Source organism: Bipolaris victoriae, assembly GCF_000527765.1.
Source record: "Bipolaris victoriae FI3 unplaced genomic scaffold scaffold_21, whole genome shotgun sequence".
Taxonomy (NCBI): Eukaryota; Fungi; Ascomycota; class Dothideomycetes; order Pleosporales; family Pleosporaceae; genus Bipolaris; species Bipolaris victoriae.
Genome location: NW_014575371.1, coordinates 38,632 through 51,879, shown reverse-complemented (window position 1 = coordinate 51,879; position 13,248 = coordinate 38,632). Strand labels below are relative to the sequence as shown.

General features: G+C 51.5%; 9 protein-coding genes across 9 annotated transcripts; 5 read left to right on the top strand and 4 right to left on the bottom strand.

Annotated features, from left to right (window-relative positions):
* Nucleotides 1–235: 235 nt before the first annotated feature.
* Nucleotides 236–397, top strand: COCVIDRAFT_92791 (hypothetical protein; the record flags this gene model as incomplete). The annotated part of the gene is made up of 1 exon (XM_014703591.1): nucleotides 236–397. A coding segment is annotated over one exon (162 nt), but the record flags the coding sequence as incomplete, so codon positions are not given.
* Nucleotides 398–951: 554 nt separating this feature from the next.
* Nucleotides 952–2,736, bottom strand: COCVIDRAFT_35595 (hypothetical protein; the record flags this gene model as incomplete). The annotated part of the gene is made up of 2 exons (XM_014703590.1): nucleotides 952–2,404; nucleotides 2,459–2,736. The coding sequence occupies 2 exons, from the start codon at nucleotides 2,734–2,736 to the stop codon at nucleotides 952–954; spliced, it is 1,731 nt and encodes a 576-aa protein (XP_014559076.1).
* A 287-nt stretch (nucleotides 2,737–3,023) lies between these two features.
* COCVIDRAFT_92943 (hypothetical protein) lies at nucleotides 3,024–3,266 on the top strand (the record flags this gene model as incomplete). Its single annotated transcript, XM_014703589.1, has 1 exon — nucleotides 3,024–3,266. The coding sequence occupies one exon, from the start codon at nucleotides 3,024–3,026 to the stop codon at nucleotides 3,264–3,266; it is 243 nt and encodes an 80-aa protein (XP_014559075.1).
* Nucleotides 3,267–3,487: 221 nt separating this feature from the next.
* COCVIDRAFT_35594 (hypothetical protein) lies at nucleotides 3,488–4,574 on the top strand (the record flags this gene model as incomplete). The annotated part of the gene is made up of 2 exons (XM_014703588.1): nucleotides 3,488–3,951; nucleotides 4,280–4,574. The coding sequence occupies 2 exons, from the start codon at nucleotides 3,488–3,490 to the stop codon at nucleotides 4,572–4,574; spliced, it is 759 nt and encodes a 252-aa protein (XP_014559074.1).
* On the bottom strand, nucleotides 4,563–4,985 carry COCVIDRAFT_92569 (hypothetical protein; the record flags this gene model as incomplete). Its single annotated transcript, XM_014703587.1, has 2 exons — nucleotides 4,563–4,815; nucleotides 4,906–4,985. The coding sequence occupies 2 exons, from the start codon at nucleotides 4,983–4,985 to the stop codon at nucleotides 4,563–4,565; spliced, it is 333 nt and encodes a 110-aa protein (XP_014559073.1).
* Nucleotides 4,986–5,200: 215 nt separating this feature from the next.
* COCVIDRAFT_13877 (hypothetical protein) lies at nucleotides 5,201–6,482 on the bottom strand (the record flags this gene model as incomplete). Its single annotated transcript, XM_014703529.1, has 3 exons — nucleotides 5,201–6,003; nucleotides 6,053–6,331; nucleotides 6,386–6,482. The coding sequence occupies 3 exons, from the start codon at nucleotides 6,480–6,482 to the stop codon at nucleotides 5,201–5,203; spliced, it is 1,179 nt and encodes a 392-aa protein (XP_014559015.1).
* A 223-nt stretch (nucleotides 6,483–6,705) lies between these two features.
* Nucleotides 6,706–7,469, top strand: COCVIDRAFT_92891 (hypothetical protein; the record flags this gene model as incomplete). The annotated part of the gene is made up of 2 exons (XM_014703586.1): nucleotides 6,706–6,896; nucleotides 6,953–7,469. 2 exons carry the CDS (start codon nucleotides 6,706–6,708, stop codon nucleotides 7,467–7,469), a joined length of 708 nt encoding a protein of 235 aa, XP_014559072.1.
* A 319-nt stretch (nucleotides 7,470–7,788) lies between these two features.
* Nucleotides 7,789–8,235, top strand: COCVIDRAFT_24498 (hypothetical protein; the record flags this gene model as incomplete). Its single annotated transcript, XM_014703559.1, has 1 exon — nucleotides 7,789–8,235. One exon carries the CDS (start codon nucleotides 7,789–7,791, stop codon nucleotides 8,233–8,235), a length of 447 nt encoding a protein of 148 aa, XP_014559045.1.
* Nucleotides 8,236–11,110: 2,875 nt separating this feature from the next.
* Nucleotides 11,111–13,183, bottom strand: COCVIDRAFT_35589 (hypothetical protein; the record flags this gene model as incomplete). Its single annotated transcript, XM_014703585.1, has 10 exons — nucleotides 11,111–11,209; nucleotides 11,270–11,758; nucleotides 11,819–11,876; nucleotides 11,934–12,088; nucleotides 12,144–12,181; nucleotides 12,236–12,384; nucleotides 12,467–12,676; nucleotides 12,732–12,831; nucleotides 13,045–13,107; nucleotides 13,168–13,183. The coding sequence occupies 10 exons, from the start codon at nucleotides 13,181–13,183 to the stop codon at nucleotides 11,111–11,113; spliced, it is 1,377 nt and encodes a 458-aa protein (XP_014559071.1).
* Between the last annotated feature and the right edge of the window lie 65 nt (nucleotides 13,184–13,248).

The following is a 13,248-nucleotide window of genomic DNA, read 5'->3' as shown; positions in this document are numbered from 1 at the left end:
TAGGTCATAGTGCGACCATCCTTTCGCGAGATTACGATGAACTCAAATCTCAATAGCCCTGGGCACCGAAACAATTGTCCATCTTAATTTCACTCTTCTATAACTCTGCATCCTTCCCCCGCAATGCCTCCCTCCAACAAGCATGTTTCCCTTTCTTTCTCTCCCATCCACCTCTACACTCACTCACACTCACATGCCAAGAACACACACATATTGACTTGAAATGATGATATGATATTTATCACTGATTCTGCTGCAGCTAAGAAAAAGCACTACAGCGTCCGAGACCCCATCTAGAGCAACCACCAAAGCCCGCGCAGCGGCTTTTACCTTCCTCCACATGAACCACCTACGACAACACTGCTACTCAAGAAGTAAAAAAAAAGAAGAAGAATAGCATGTTCCTCCACCTGGCAGGAAACGCCAACCCTCTTGGAGATACGCAACAAAAGAAAAAAGAGAAATAAAGAAGAAGGCTAGCTCGCAACACCAAAGAGAACGATGCTTGAAGAAGATGGAAAGAGAAAGGAGAACAGCAAAGACGACCTGCTTGATGTTGCCGACGTCTATTCAAACACCAGCATATTCACTCCAAACCGCCCCTCTGTGTACAGGTCCCCTAGCCATCCAAGAAGACCTTTGCAACGCCGTATCAATAACCAATCCCTGTGTGGTGGTCGTCCAATTTGCATTACAATAAGATGACTAGTGAAGAGTGCAACGCATGCGTCTGGCAAGCAACAACAACACCATATGCGGAAGATGCGACACATTAACTACAGGCGCGACAACAAGGTAAGCTCAGGCGCACAAATGGAACCCAGCACTATTTCAAGTCCAGGGCTCCACATGGCACGGGGGAGCTTTGCTCATCGAAAACAACGACGACCGGGTATATGAGCAAGCAAAAATTAAATTGACAAACGCACCTTGACTACCGAGCCGTTTCCCTTACATCTGATGATGCTCAGGTGACAGGCTTGATGGGTCAATGGTGCCGAAAGATACCAAATTTTGCATGTCCAAGTCCTCGTGGTTTTCGTCAAGCAGCGGTGACCGGAATGGCATGTTGAGGCTTTGCTTGGCGTACATATCCGTCATTTGCAGCGCCTCGTCCGACATGCCATTGTCGTGCGACATGGGGTACACATCGCCGTGGTTTTCGCGGCCGTAGGAACCAAGTGGGGGTGATTGGTTGGCAATGATCGGGTCAGGATGGCTCATGGCTGGCATTGGCGAGTGACCCGATGCAGAGTGAGGAGGTGGCCCCATTGGGGTGTGTACATATGGAGGGATGTTGTACGATCCGTAATTGGATGCAGGGGCACTGTCGTTTGGTGGGCCTGACGAGTAGAAGGCAGGCGTGCCATATTCCGACGGTGAGTTGGCTGTTGTGGCCGACATGGGGTATTGTCTAAAGTCCATGCCGTAACCAGCAGATGTGTCGATGCTTAGGTGAGGACCGATAGGTCCAGCACTCTGTGGTTGTGGTGCAAATATTTCAGGGCTAGGCATGTAAGGCGATGGCTCTTGCTGGATCATGAATGATGGCATGGGGTTGCGAAGCATGGAAAAGTCCATGGCAACAGGCACTGAACGACTGCGTTGGCGCTTGTGACCACGCGGCTGGAAAGGCGGAGGCGCAAGATGCGACTCTTGAAACACACCCATGTGTGGGTGCACAAGGTGGTTTGGTTGGGAAGCAGGGCGGTGGTTGATTGGCGACACTGGTGCCGAGACGGCAAAATTATTGGCGTCATACATGTTGTGTCGGTTCTGAAACGATTCCAGTGAGATGAGTTTCGCCAACTGCCCACTCAAAACCTTTGGGTGACCACCGAGGTGATGCACCATAATGTTTGATGCCTGCTGGTCCTCGGTAAAGTCGCCGCATTGGAAGAAACCACCGGAACCAGACGAGTCCATGAAGAAGTTGGGAGGGCGGTTGAGCTCGACAATCAGGCCTCCGGGGCGTTGTGACGCGCCTTCAGCGTTGGCGGTCATGTCGCCGTTTTCAAGTTGAATGTTCTTGATGTACGAGAAGGGGTACTCAATCTTGTAGCCTGCCGAGTCGTTGTTGATGTAGTAGGTGATGCAGCACTTCTCGGGTGAGTAGAAAACGACCAAATCCATGGCGCTTTGACCAACTCTTCGCCAGCTTCCAATGCTCAGCGAGCGGCAGGCGAAATGGTGAATGACGACCTTGGAGTTGTTGGCGTCGGTGTTGAGGAGCATACCGCCACCATATGGCATACCGCCAGTTCGGCCAAGAAAGTTGGTTCCAATTGATTTGCCAGACTCCATGGCTTGAAGAGCGAGATATCTTCGCATGGACTCTGGAATATCGTTGCAGTCGTCACCATTCTCAATGCTCTTCTTTGCAATGTTCTTGATCTTGGCACGTCTGTGTTAAAGTTAGTGTTGCGCTCTCGCAAAAAAAAAAGCCCTTTGCGCCTACCTGTTCTGGAACCAGATCTGCACTGAGCGCTCGGTCATGTTGATTTCTGTGGCTATCCTTTCGCGAGTAGCAGCTGTGGGAGTGGGGTTCTTGTTGAATTCGACTTCAAGAGTGACGAGTTGGTCTTGGGTAGCCCGCTGGCGCTTTTGGTTTCTTTGCTGCTGGGTGAGGGTGCTCTTGCGGGGTGGTCGGCGGGGGGCAGACCCCTGAGTCGGGGTGGAAGACTGTGCTGGGGGTGAGGGTGTGGGGGACACCATGGCGTCGTCGTGTGACTGCATGTCTGGGGGCAGGAGCAAGAGTTGAATTGTGAGTGTGTTGAGATGAAGTGGGAGATCTAGAGGGAGCAATCGAGCTAACACCTCCTGTCTATCAATGTTCGTAAAGTGTCGTGATGAAGTGATGGTCCAAACAGCGTTGGGTTGGTGAAGATAGTTGAGACGAGAAGGTTGCGAGTCCAAGGTGCACAGGAGCAGGCTGCTGTGGGTAGTTGAGACTCGAGACACGGTCCAGGCGCGTGTGTATATGTATGTACGTGTGATGAATGGAGCTGCTGGCCGGGGAGCAGATGGCAGACAATCGTCCAAAAGCGATTCTGTGTCGACAGGGAGATTGTGAATTGGGGCGCGAGAGCGAAAGAGCGGACAGGCAAAGGCCAAAGGAGGAGTGTGTAGAAAGGAACGTGGGCAAAGGCCGAAAGGAGTGGCGGCACTTCGCAGAAGTCGACGAGAAAAGGGAACGTAGTAGCAACCACACCGACAACGAGGTGACGATGGGGAATCCGGATGTAGGAGCTGGGCCTTTGGTGTAAATGAGCGACCGTGGGTGGTGGGAAAGGGGAGATTAAGGGAAGGGGCATGAGGCCGGGGGGAAGGTGCGCGCCGGCTAGCGTGGTCTGGGCAGGGCGCTACAAGGTCCAGGATGCCGCCCACAGACTGTTTTAGCCCAACGGCACCACGACTTGACGCCAGGCGCGAGACCAGTGGTGACGCACCAGAATGCTTCTGTCTGTGTGGCCCTGGGACGCAAACCATGTCCGCCCAAGCCCTGAACCCAAAGCACCAACCTGCCCGCCTGCCCGCCGCCCGCAACTGGGCGTGCAGCTATCCCGCAACGGCCGACACAAGTCCCAGGTACGTACACGCATACTTACCTACTGACCATGTCTCGACGCATGCTGCACCTACTAGCAGCAGCCGAGGCCTCGCCGCCGCCGCCGCCAACCAAGCCAGGCACACAGGCACAGGCACAGCGATCGGAGCCACTCAGAGCCACTCAGCGCTGCGACCGGGGGCCACGACAGCCGACCTTCCACGGCTCAGGAGACGGCGGGCCTGCGATAGGGCAGTCCTTGCCACGACCCTCGCCGAGCCACTCCAGCCATCGCCAGAGTTGTCTCAACGGGCGAGGGCCGCATCAAGCTGGCACGACGCTGCTCTGGGGGGGCGCGCGTCATGTACATGTCTTCCCCCAAACAGCCTGCGCCCACCGTCCAAGTAGAGTACAGCCAGCAGGCTCCACCTGCCACCTCGCCGCGCTAGACGGTTGCGGTCGCTGTCGCTGTCGCTGTCCCTCCTCCTCGACTGCCCCTCGGTCGACTGCTCGGTCTGGCATCGCTCACCGCGCGGCGGCCGCGGGACGCACGACAGAGCGCACGGTGGCCTAAATTAGTTTTGGCCTCCGTCGTCGATGCAAGCATCCAAGGCGCTCTCCCACAGCCTGCCCAGCCTCGTGGCATGCGCCTACCACCTCACTCTTCTCAAATCGTCGGTCACAACTCCCCTTCTGGCTTCGTCGACACCGACTCGGGAGCCCTCGTCGCAGATCACTCGCCTGCGTCCCCAAAGGACGAGAGGATCCCGACGACGGCGGGCGGCAGTGTCGTCTGAGCGCCTACATCCTGACACACCCGGCCCAAGCCCTATGGAACGGACGTGATTCAGATCTGACAAAGTCATATATTTTAGCTGATATCCGACGCGCCGACGCAGTAGGCTCACCCATCATCTCGTCGCCCTACAGCTGTCAATCTATGGTGCCTATTGCTTCCCTGCGCCCTGGATTCGTAGTCTTGCGCCAGGCGTGGCGGTGTACGTATTGGATTGCATCAAACGAGTGAGCAAGCGAAGATAACCACCAACCTGGAAACTGACTCTTGACCTGCAAGAGATTCCGTTCCGTCTGCGCTTGGGACACGATCGACATAAGCGCTCACGTTCCGAAGCCTCAACTCCACCCGGCTTGTCGACATCGGCACTCTCAAGTCTTGTTCATCACTCCGCCTTACAGTCTGCCATGTGTTACAGAATGTTGCAAAGCGTATGAGCGCATGAAAAACAAGCCAAAACAGCCCCAGGGCACTGTCACCAGCAGCGAATAGGCCAAAGATTTGTTTCAACGCTACGCCCCCATGGAACAGGACACGGCATGGTGCAGACGTGATGACTTACTCGAGTCCTAGTCTGGGATGCGCCTGCCGCGTTCGCAAGACAATGAGTCGATATCGCATGGACATGGCGCACGCTCGCATGTTGTCGTCTAGGTACGACCGGCCCTGACGTAACAGGCTTCTAGAAGCCTATTTAGGCAAGTTTCATCTTCAACTGAGTGCTTCTAGAATGGTCATCAAAGTATACTGGTGAGCCGTCTAATTTCAGCGTGCCTTGACGACTGGGCTCCGCTGTCTAACGAGTTTGCTGGTTCGTCTCGGGTAAGCGAAAAATAAATGCCTGCGATTGTCATGCCTCACGAGGCATACTGCAGCTCCACACCAATCGATCGGAATATCTGTTCTCTTTTCTTGAGGTCCAGGCTTGCGCCAAGGGTAAAGAGTAGTTCTTTAATCTTGCCCTCCCACAGCACCCCTACACGCCAATCCTGATCAACCTTGGCCTTTAATACCCCAGAAACCTCATCCGTGGGTGAGTCCGCAGGGCGTTTCCAGTCTGTGCGTAGCTTCTTCACAGCCCAGTCGATATCAGTCGTATTACGTAGGCGCCATAGTTCGCAACCAAGCTGTAGCTCGCTTTCGTAAGAGTAGAAATTGAAGTCGAATCGCGAGCAGAGGGCGAGGTTCGGGCCGGCCTTGACAGCGTAGGTGGAAGAAATATTTCCCATCAATGGGTTTAGCGTCAGCGTCATAGTGTACGGAAATCCCGAATGGTTGGGAAGGGTGGCGAAGCGCAATCCCGTACTTATGCCGCCGCTCTTATTGAGAATACCATAGTACAGCTCTGCGCCCGCACTGAATCGGCCATAAGCAGGCTCCGTGTGCCCCCCGGTCACAGGTTCCGTCGGCGAAACTCTGGGGTCGGACCCGAAGTTGTATAAGCCGCGAACGCCCATCAGAGCAGAGTCTGTGCTATACATGTACTCTGTGCTATATTTGCCGAAGTCGTTTTGCAGAAGGGTAAGGATTGTGCCGCCATTGTTAAGGTTGGAGTCGCTCACAGCAGCAATCCTAAGCTGGCGGGTCGGGGTAAGACGTCGCAGATAGAGTGCTTCGAGCCGGGACTGGGGGAGGAATATGCGCCCGTACAACAGGGTATCTGTTCATACTTAGTCGTGGTGCGGGTTGGATAAAGTCAAAATGCTTACTTCTCCGGTCTATCCGTTGGCCACCATGCCAGACTTCCCACCACCACTGCTCGTCCGGCCGTCTCAGCTCCTTGGTGTGCTTATAACCTCGTACGACACTATGCAGATCAATGTGCGATGTCTTGAACTCCTTACGCAACGGCAACGACGAGTAGAGGTAAGAAACTGAGCCGTCGACGACACCCACACTACCCAAAGTGTATGATGTGGCAAAGTTTGGGGCAGCGAGAGAGGATATTTGCATGCGCAGCCCTCTGGGTATGTCGAAGTCGAGCAATGCTACAATGTGCCATCAGCATGCAGCATGGCAGAGCAACATTAGATGTGACGTACCTCGCGCAGACGCGTTCAGTGCGCCATACGAACTGTCCACGTTCCAGTGCGATGCCTCGTAGAAAGCATGCTGCACGCTCTCCATGAAATCCAACATGTCTATGTTATCGGCAAATCATCTCGTGTGGCTATGGGTTGGGTCTGGAGGTTTGCAGATGTGAAGCGATGTCAAAGTTGCACAACGGAGGTGAGCCGCGGCCGGACCAATCGGTGGTTCGCCAAAATTCCCCGCTCATTTTTTTGGACGTCGCAACCTGGGCCCTCGAACTTTTCTTAAGCATCACATACAACCCGCGACAGCCCCGAAAAACACCGCCAACATGCCCAAGTCCAAGCGCGCGAAGGTTGTACACCTTACCAAGACCGACAAGAAAGGCAAGGAGCTCTCCTTGAAGCTCTTTGCCAATGTCCAGGAAGCGGCGGACAACTTCGAGCACATCTTCGTTTTCGCAGTAGAGAATATGCGCAATTCGTACCTCAAGGAAGTGCGCGCTGAGTTTGCAGACAGCAGGTATGGCATTTTGACCCCTGTTGAACGCATCCCGCTGACCGCTGATGTTTGCGCAGATTCTTCTTCGGCAAGACCAAAGTCATGGCCAAGGCGCTCGGCCAGACACCAGCAGAGGAGCACCTCACCAATCTTTCACAGCTCACTGAACACCTCAACGGCAACGTAGGCCTCCTTTTCACAAACCGTGAGCCCAGCGAGATCATCGAATACTTTGCCAACTACTCCCAAACCGACTTTGCGCGTGCCGGTGTCGTCGCTACACAGACCTTCACTGTACCCGCTGGAGTCGTTTACTCAAGAGGTGGAGAGCTGCCCGAGGAAGACGACGTACCGCTACCGCACAGTATGGAAACCACCATCAGGAAATGGGGTATGCCAACGAGGCTCGACAAGGGCAAGATCATCCTGGATGCTCCATACACGATTGCCGAAGAGGGAAAGCCTATGAACAGTCACCAGACTGCCCTGCTCAAGTTGTTCGGTGTGGCTATGGCCGACTTCAAGATTGACCTCAAGGCCTACTACTCGAAGGCGACAGAGTCGGTAACAGAGGTCGGAGCTATGGAGGAATAAGCCTCAGATTGAACACAATTGCATTGTGGCGGCGTTTAAAGGCGTTGGGTTTGCTGGGTCAAAAAGTATGCGCGTCGGTGACTTCCATAAAAAGGGTTCAAGCCATCTTCCACGAGTACATCACAATTATACCCTTTTTTGTTACGTCGAAACGATCCATGGATGAATTTGCTCTTCTTGTGCAGTGTCTTGTCTCTATGGATATTAAAGCATTAATAACATATACTCATTTTGAATTAAAGCTGACGTGCAGATCAAAATCGCGGGCCGCTACATAAGCACCTAAAGCATAGCCATACCAGCCACGAGACCTCCAACCATGATCCCAAGAGCCTCCGGAAAGTTGGTAGCGGCCGCACCTGTCGAAGTCGGAGAAGCGGTCAGCCTACTTGTAGTAGCATCATCAGTCGTAGAGGTTGAAGTACGCGACTCGCTATCAGATGTAGACGAACGAGACGATGAGCTCAGAGTGGTTGCTGGGCTCGAAATGGTTGAGGCGCTCGAAGTGGTTGCGGAAGACGAAATAGTGGAGTTTTGCGAGACGACTGTTGAAAGCGTGGAGCTGAGTGTGGGGCTAGGAATGGAGCTAGGAATGGAGCTGAGCATGGAGCTGAGTACGGAGCTGAGCATAGAGCTGGAGATGGAGCTGGAAACGGGGGTGGGGATTGTCAAAGAGCTGGCCGACGGAGTGATAGTTGGGGCGCTGGGAAACGCAGGTGTACCATCGGCACTCGTAGGGAAGACAAGACCAGAGCTACCGAAGTAGGGCGCGGTATCCTCGTCGAAAACTGGGCCCGTATCTGAGAGGGGAGGTTGTATCAGCAAACATGTTCCCGCCTCAGGCATCTACGTCTCATACAGAGACATGAACAAACTTACAAGTCGACTGCTGGGCAAGCGTGACGGCAACGAAGCCCGCTACGGCAAGAACAACCCTAACCATTGTCTTTTTCGGAGAGAGAGAGAGAGAGAAAGAGAGAGTTGAAACAGGTTCTTCAAGGACAACTAGTAACAGTTGTGTTTCCGACCAAGTGACGGGGAATCCAGGGGGGTTATTAGAATGTAATAACCAAGGAATACAACCTCCCCTATAAACTTCGCTTGCAACAAACGATAATTAAAGGGAACCAAAAGCCTTGTTTATATATGCTCCAAGGAGGTCACGACAAACGCATATACCCGAAGCAGTTTAAATAAATAAAATGCTGTTGAACGATTTAAAATAATATCAATTCAAATCAATATGATCTTCGAGAAAAAAAACAAGCAGAGAGGGGAGAGCGGGCAAAAGAGTTGATGCAAAAGCAAAACGGAACACCTTCATATAGTAGTAGTACCCTTTTCGAGTTAACAACAAAGTGACTGTGCCCAATAAAAAAAAGCTTCCCTTTTCCCCCCCCCCACAAATCGCAACCCTAACCCCCCCTAAAGCGAGAAATAAGTGGTGGTGCGTGACCCTATACGATAGTCCCTACCCACCCGCCGCATCAGCAAAGAAGAAAAGCCACAGCCATCGAAAGCCATCAAAGAAAGAAGAACGAGCAAAGACATGTCCACTAGCGGGGGGTGCGCGCGCGCTTCGCGAAAAGCGGCAGCCACTCAGCGTGCGCACATGTCGTGTTTTTCTTTTCGGCCAATCTCCGTTTTGCCAACGCGGGCCAGCTACTAGTAGAGCACAAAAGTATACGGGGATTGTATGTGTTTCGGGGGAGGGGGTTGGCCTGTGCTTCTCTGGGACTTGCAAGTGCGAATGGTTGGATCTCCCGTGTTCTGGGCTGAACGCAAGCTGAAGACGGGTGAGAGGCAGAAGGGGGGGGGAGGCACTTGTTAGGGGAGACGGGGCAAGGTTGGGACGAGTTAGTGTATACGAGAGAAGAGGGCTTTTTTAGGGAAGGTTATTGGATGAGCTTTAGCTATTCTTGTTCTTCTTCTGCTTCTTTTTTTGGGGGGGGGGAGGAGGGCGGAGGGCCTTTGTGTAAAGTATGGATGTGCATAGATGATGGGGGCTTTTGGTTTAGGTTCCAAAGTAGTAGGCGCGCTTTGGTCTGGGGTGTAAATTCAGCATAAAAGCACATACACACATGCGCGCACGCGGATTATCTTTTTTTGTTGATAAAAACTTTGTATTCCTGGATTTAACTACGGTTGGGGAAAAATTAAACCCAAAACTGCATTTGGGGGAAGCCCACTTTACTGATTGGGGAGAGGGAGAGACCTTGTTTTTTTTTTTGCCCTATTCTTTCCCTTCCTTTCTCCACATTTTTTGTGCGTCTTGCGTCTTTTGCCCCTGACAGGGCTTGGCTGGGGGCGCGCGCTGGGAACGAGGACTTGGCACGTGCGTGCTGGGGCCGTTTTTGGCGTTGTGTTGACGTGCCGCCGGCCTCATTTTTTCTTTTTTCTTGTCGCCTTGAACAAAGACATGGCACTACTTTGTTGAACAAACCTGTTTGGTTGGAATCCTACGAGCGGCGTAGGTGTATCAGGCACTGTTTCACACAAGTGATAACGGAGGCGGAGGCGGCGTTGGAAACGGTTGTTGTGGGATTGAGTTGAAAGCCCGGATTCCTGCCCCAATTTTGTTCCTTCGCCCGGTGGTACCTGCATGAGTAGTCGGGTTGTCGTATCCAGCCTTACCATGACTCTTGGCCATTGTGCACACGCTACCCGTATAACGACCACTAGCGTCCACATTCACAAGACGGCGGCGATAAGCTTCTGTCTTTTCTGAAATAAGATTTCGGGCAAATAGACTTCTGTCTTGACTCTGCGTTGTGCCGCTGCTGACACGCGTAGTAGCATGGCTCGGTTGGACTTTGCCGGCACTTGAGCGTCATCGACGTCGACGCATGTGAGTCTTCTTTGCACGTCGTCATTGCACTCCGGGTCTAGAATGCTTAGCGTATTGATTGGGGAAGGCGGATGGATGTCTTGACTTCCTGAAGTTGGTGCAAACTAAAGTGAAAATGGTTATAGATAAATATGTGTAGTAGTCCCGGTCTCATACATAAATACCATGATGAGCACAAAACAACGTTGACCTCCTGATACAAATGTATCGTGAAGAGCATGAAAATCAAAGAACAAGAGAGAAAGCGTTCTCATAATTTCTGGTCAATATGTTTAGAAGAATGCCCACACTACTACGCTATGCAAAGAAACAAAAGAACTGTTCATCCGCTGAAAATGCAGGAAATTGAGGGCTACCCCAAGAGACTTTCTAGTAGAACGAGCTGTAAGAAGTTTACATCAAGTCAGACAGAACTGATCCTGTTGAAGAAGGTACCGCATTGACAACTAGCGAGTCCAATCTGATCGCTGAACTCATAGAACTTGGCACCTACCCAAACCCAGTCTGAAAGAAGTACATATCTCATATTTACGGGGCGCAATCACCCTTTCATTTGTATCTTCGTCAAGCGGTAGTTCCACAAGGGAATCGTAAAGTAGAGAAGAAAAGAATATCATATCGCAACACAGCTGCTGTTTTATATTTCTCGAAGAATAACAACCTGATTACACTAGAAGCAAATACTGAAACAAAACATCAGAGCTATCGTAACACATATCTATAAGGCGCATGCAGCTCATGTATATATCATGTGGAGATTACAATTGACCAAGTCCAATAGAAGCATTGCGACTTAGCCAGACTTCGTCGTCTCTCCAATTACGGTTGCCGATGCACCATCACCAGACGCAACTGTCTCGTCATCCGTAACCACAGCTGTGTTCCTGTCAAGCTATTCATAACGTCAGTTAAAAAAACCCATTGAAAAAGTCAGGTATACGACAAAACTTACCCATCTAACGATGAAAGCAGTTCCGATAAAAACACCGCACACCACAATCATCGTGATGCTACCTTTCTTCCAGTACGGAACATCTGTAGCAGGATACAAGACAATACCCCACCAAGTGTACAGAAGCTGGCCTCCCATACTCATGACATACAATACAACGCTCCTAGCAGCATCGTCGCCGCTCCTCGAGCAAATTTCATTTGCCCAGCTGAACATGATGGGGTTGACGACGAAACTAGTGCCGCTGAGGTAGAACGCGGTGAAGACGCCTGCGTCGGAGAGGTTACGCACGAGGAGCAAGGCGGCGGTGACGAGTTGCAGAAGGGCTCCGGCTATGACCATGGGAAGACGTTGGCCAGTGCGGTCGATGATGAAGCCGGCGGCAATTTGGGAGACGATGGCGACGGCTTGGGTGCCCAGGGGGTAGGTGTTGATAGCTGTTTGTGAGAAACGTTTGGCGTAGTACTTGAGCCAGAGAAGAAACATGCCCTGGTATGGTTGTGTTAGGAGATTGTTCATGGGGTGGAGGTATGGGGGGATTGAGCGTACCTGGAAGGCGAAAGCTTCGAGCATGCCGGAAGTGACGGCGAACCATGTCAAGATGTATCTGCGGAGAGGGTTAGGAAAAGTTTCACAGGCTCATTAAGTCAAAATGTTTGCTTACATGTGAGGCTTTCCAAGAACGCGCTTCATAAGACTCTTAGGGTTGATGCTGTGAGTATCGGCTTTCTTGAGTGGTAAACGAGACGCCGCAAATTGCTTTTCCTCTTCACTGAGATAGAACACTTTGGCCGTTGATGGGAGATCGGGAAATGTGAACTGTTATGGCTTGTCAGCATCTGAGAACCAGCGCACTCGGATGGCGGGGACTTACAAAGCCAAATATTCCGAATGGGATTCCCATGAGGCCATCTATATCATATGCGTGAGTAAAGCTGTGCGTTCAAGGGGTGTTGACATGCCCACCGATTATAAAAACCCATTGCCAGCCTCTCAAGCCTGCAGTACCATTCATGGTCTTGTGCATGGCCGTCATCATGAGGCCTGCAAACATACTTCCCGCTTGTCCTATCGCAGTAAAGATGGCTACGCGTTTCGCAATCTCGGATGGTTTGCTGAGGAACATGGTAAGTCTCATGTGCTCGAGGGCAGACTCCAAAAAGTCTGCAAGTTCCCATGGAGAATTTCTGTACTTACTACCACGATCCCATGACATACATGGTGCCACTGTATAAACTAGCTTCCATCAATCCCTGAAAAAACCGGACTGCACACAATTGCGGGTAGTTCTTGCATGCTGCAGAACACATTGTAAGACCGGACCAGAGAATCAAGGTGAGCGGGAGCCATATGCTAGGACGGATTTTCTGGATAATGAGACTGTGCGGAATCGCGCCAACGACCAGACTACACGTTTGATTTAGTTAAGACCACAGAGGAAATCTTTCGCAATGATACGTACCCACTGGTGTACATGGACAGCAAAATACTGTACTCATTTTTCTTGAGGCTAAGATCTTCCCGTAGACCAGCGACGTATGCATTTGCGAACGCCTGACGATCTGTCCCGTGTCAGATCAGTGTTGCTACGTATAGCCAACCCAACACCAAGACTCACCCAGGTAGTTAAAGAAATAACATGCGCAGCAATAGACCTAGGAGCTGAAATTAGCTATGAAAGATTGAAATCTGCAAGCTAACTGACCATGATGAAGATGTCTAGTTATACACACATTAGCACAACTATGCAACAATGGGAGCCGTGGTACACATACCAAGCTTTATGATAAGCTTCTTTTCCATGGCTTTGCTAGCATCACCACTGCTCGACTTGGAAGCTATACAAACTAGTCAACACAGAGCCATATCTCAAATATTCACACACACAATGTACTTACACCCTAGAATACCCATGTTTGGCTACGTCGTACCAGATGATCGCAGTGGATCTGATAAGGTGGATGATTATCAGATGTAAC